At 28.5% G+C, this 1,847-nt stretch overlaps 1 protein-coding gene across 1 annotated transcript; it reads left to right on the top strand.

Annotated features, from left to right (window-relative positions):
• Window positions 1-803: 803 nt before the first annotated feature.
• On the top strand, window positions 804-1,547 carry BN7_4539 (uncharacterized protein; the record flags this gene model as incomplete). Its single annotated transcript, XM_011274879.1, has 1 exon — window positions 804-1,547. One exon carries the CDS (start codon window positions 804-806, stop codon window positions 1,545-1,547), a length of 744 nt encoding a protein of 247 aa, XP_011273181.1.
• Window positions 1,548-1,847: the final 300 nt, after the last annotated feature.

Here is a 1,847-nt window from a genome sequence, read left to right on the forward strand (position 1 = left end):
TTCTAATAAATATTAAATTACGTCTGCATGTAATTAATTTTCGAAGCAAAAAAGAAAACATATATATTATTATATATTACTAATTAGAAGCTACGCGCGTCGTACATGATATTTTTTCTTTTTCAAAATCATATATATTCATTGTATATAACATGAATATAGATCGACAGAAAGTGTGGAGTCGCGCATTTCAATTTTCAAGGCGCATACATCTAACATGATACATCACCCAGCCAAAGCGCTAATTTTAATATAGCTACTTGTTCCTCGTGAAATGTGATAATCTCATGTGTAACTTTCATCCTGTAATATAGGAGGCCACTTTACAGTAAATATATAGTTTATTCGATTTATCGATCAGCTTAATTAATGCTCTCTATATATTCACTAATTATATACATTACTGTTCCTGAGAGGCCCAATATATTCTCTCTTTAATCTAGCAATTTGTGTGATATCAGATCGATCATTACTTTAATATTTTTCACCTTAGAATTAATGTATCATGTTGATCGTATTCCAAATATACTTTAATGTTTGTTGATAAATTCATATTTGTTCTTGATTTTCAGTAGTTGTATATAGGCTGTAGCATAATATAGTTTATCTAACTTCTTTAATTTATGAAAATGCCTTAAACCTTAATTAATATGGTCCAAAAACTACGTATAATTGGGTGACAAAACTATGTACGGATCACTGGCACCATATTTAAATAACGAGCCTAATCCTCATTACAACGACTGAAAAAAACATGTTCATGAGCTAACCAGTATAAAGAAAAAGAATTGTTATTCACAAATATGGCTGATGGTGATGGTAATGAAACAGATGGAACTGACAGTGGAAGTGTAAACCACTTCTTGTTGCCAAACAGCTGGGTTGGATGGGCCAAAATTATTTTTAAAGTTATTGCTTGGTTGATTTATTATTTATTGGTAGTAATCTCATTAGTAGGGTTCATTATTTCATCTGCGTTGGTATTGACAAATAAAATCAAGAACAGAGATTTTCAACAGAATCAAAATGAAGAAATAGAAAATTTAATCAAATCATGTTCAATTGTAACACGGTTTATCTCCAGGAAAAATCTAGAAGCTGCAACTGCACTTTCGGAGTTTGATTTTGATTTCAAAAAACACAAGAATCAATTTGAAGAACAATTGGAAGAAATCAGAAGTTTAAAAAATATTCAATATCTGGTATGTCCAAACATCAATCAAACAGTATTTGAAAACACTAGTGAAGAAACAAAAACTGAATGGGCAGATTCAATTTTATCCAACTCCAACCATTACATATCAAATCTAGGAAACTTCATCTCAATTAATTTATATGGTAATAAAACAACAAATGGATTAATAACAATTGTGGATTATCATATCAAAATAATTCAACTTTGGATGTTATTTAGCAGTTTTTTGATTTTGGTTTATTTGATTATATTGACAATGGCTACAAGTAATCTTCACTATAGTATTCCAAAGTTTTTGGGATTGATGCTTTTGTTATTAGTTGAAATTGTAGTTCTTTTACTAGTTATTTAAATCTACGAGTGAATTATCTTGTTTAGCTAGCTATATTTTTATGTTTAATATCTATATTTGAACTTGTAATTACTTTGTAGTTAATTATAAACATTAATTATGTATATTAAACGTTATATACTTAATCATTAAATAATGATCATTATGAAGCTGGTGTATAGCTTTAAAGATATCAAATTTGGTATCAATTTGTTGACCATTGGTTGTTGTTGTTGTTGTTAAATTAGCACCAAATGGATTTCTACCACAAGAAGTTTTTGAAGATGATGATGTTAATGAATTAGGTAAATAATTTGTAGG

This window comes from Wickerhamomyces ciferrii, contig 00176 (genome assembly GCF_000313485.1).
Source record: "Wickerhamomyces ciferrii WGS project CAIF00000000 data, strain NRRL Y-1031 F-60-10, contig 00176, whole genome shotgun sequence".
NCBI lineage: Eukaryota > Fungi > Ascomycota > Saccharomycetes > Phaffomycetales > Wickerhamomycetaceae > Hansenula > Hansenula ciferrii.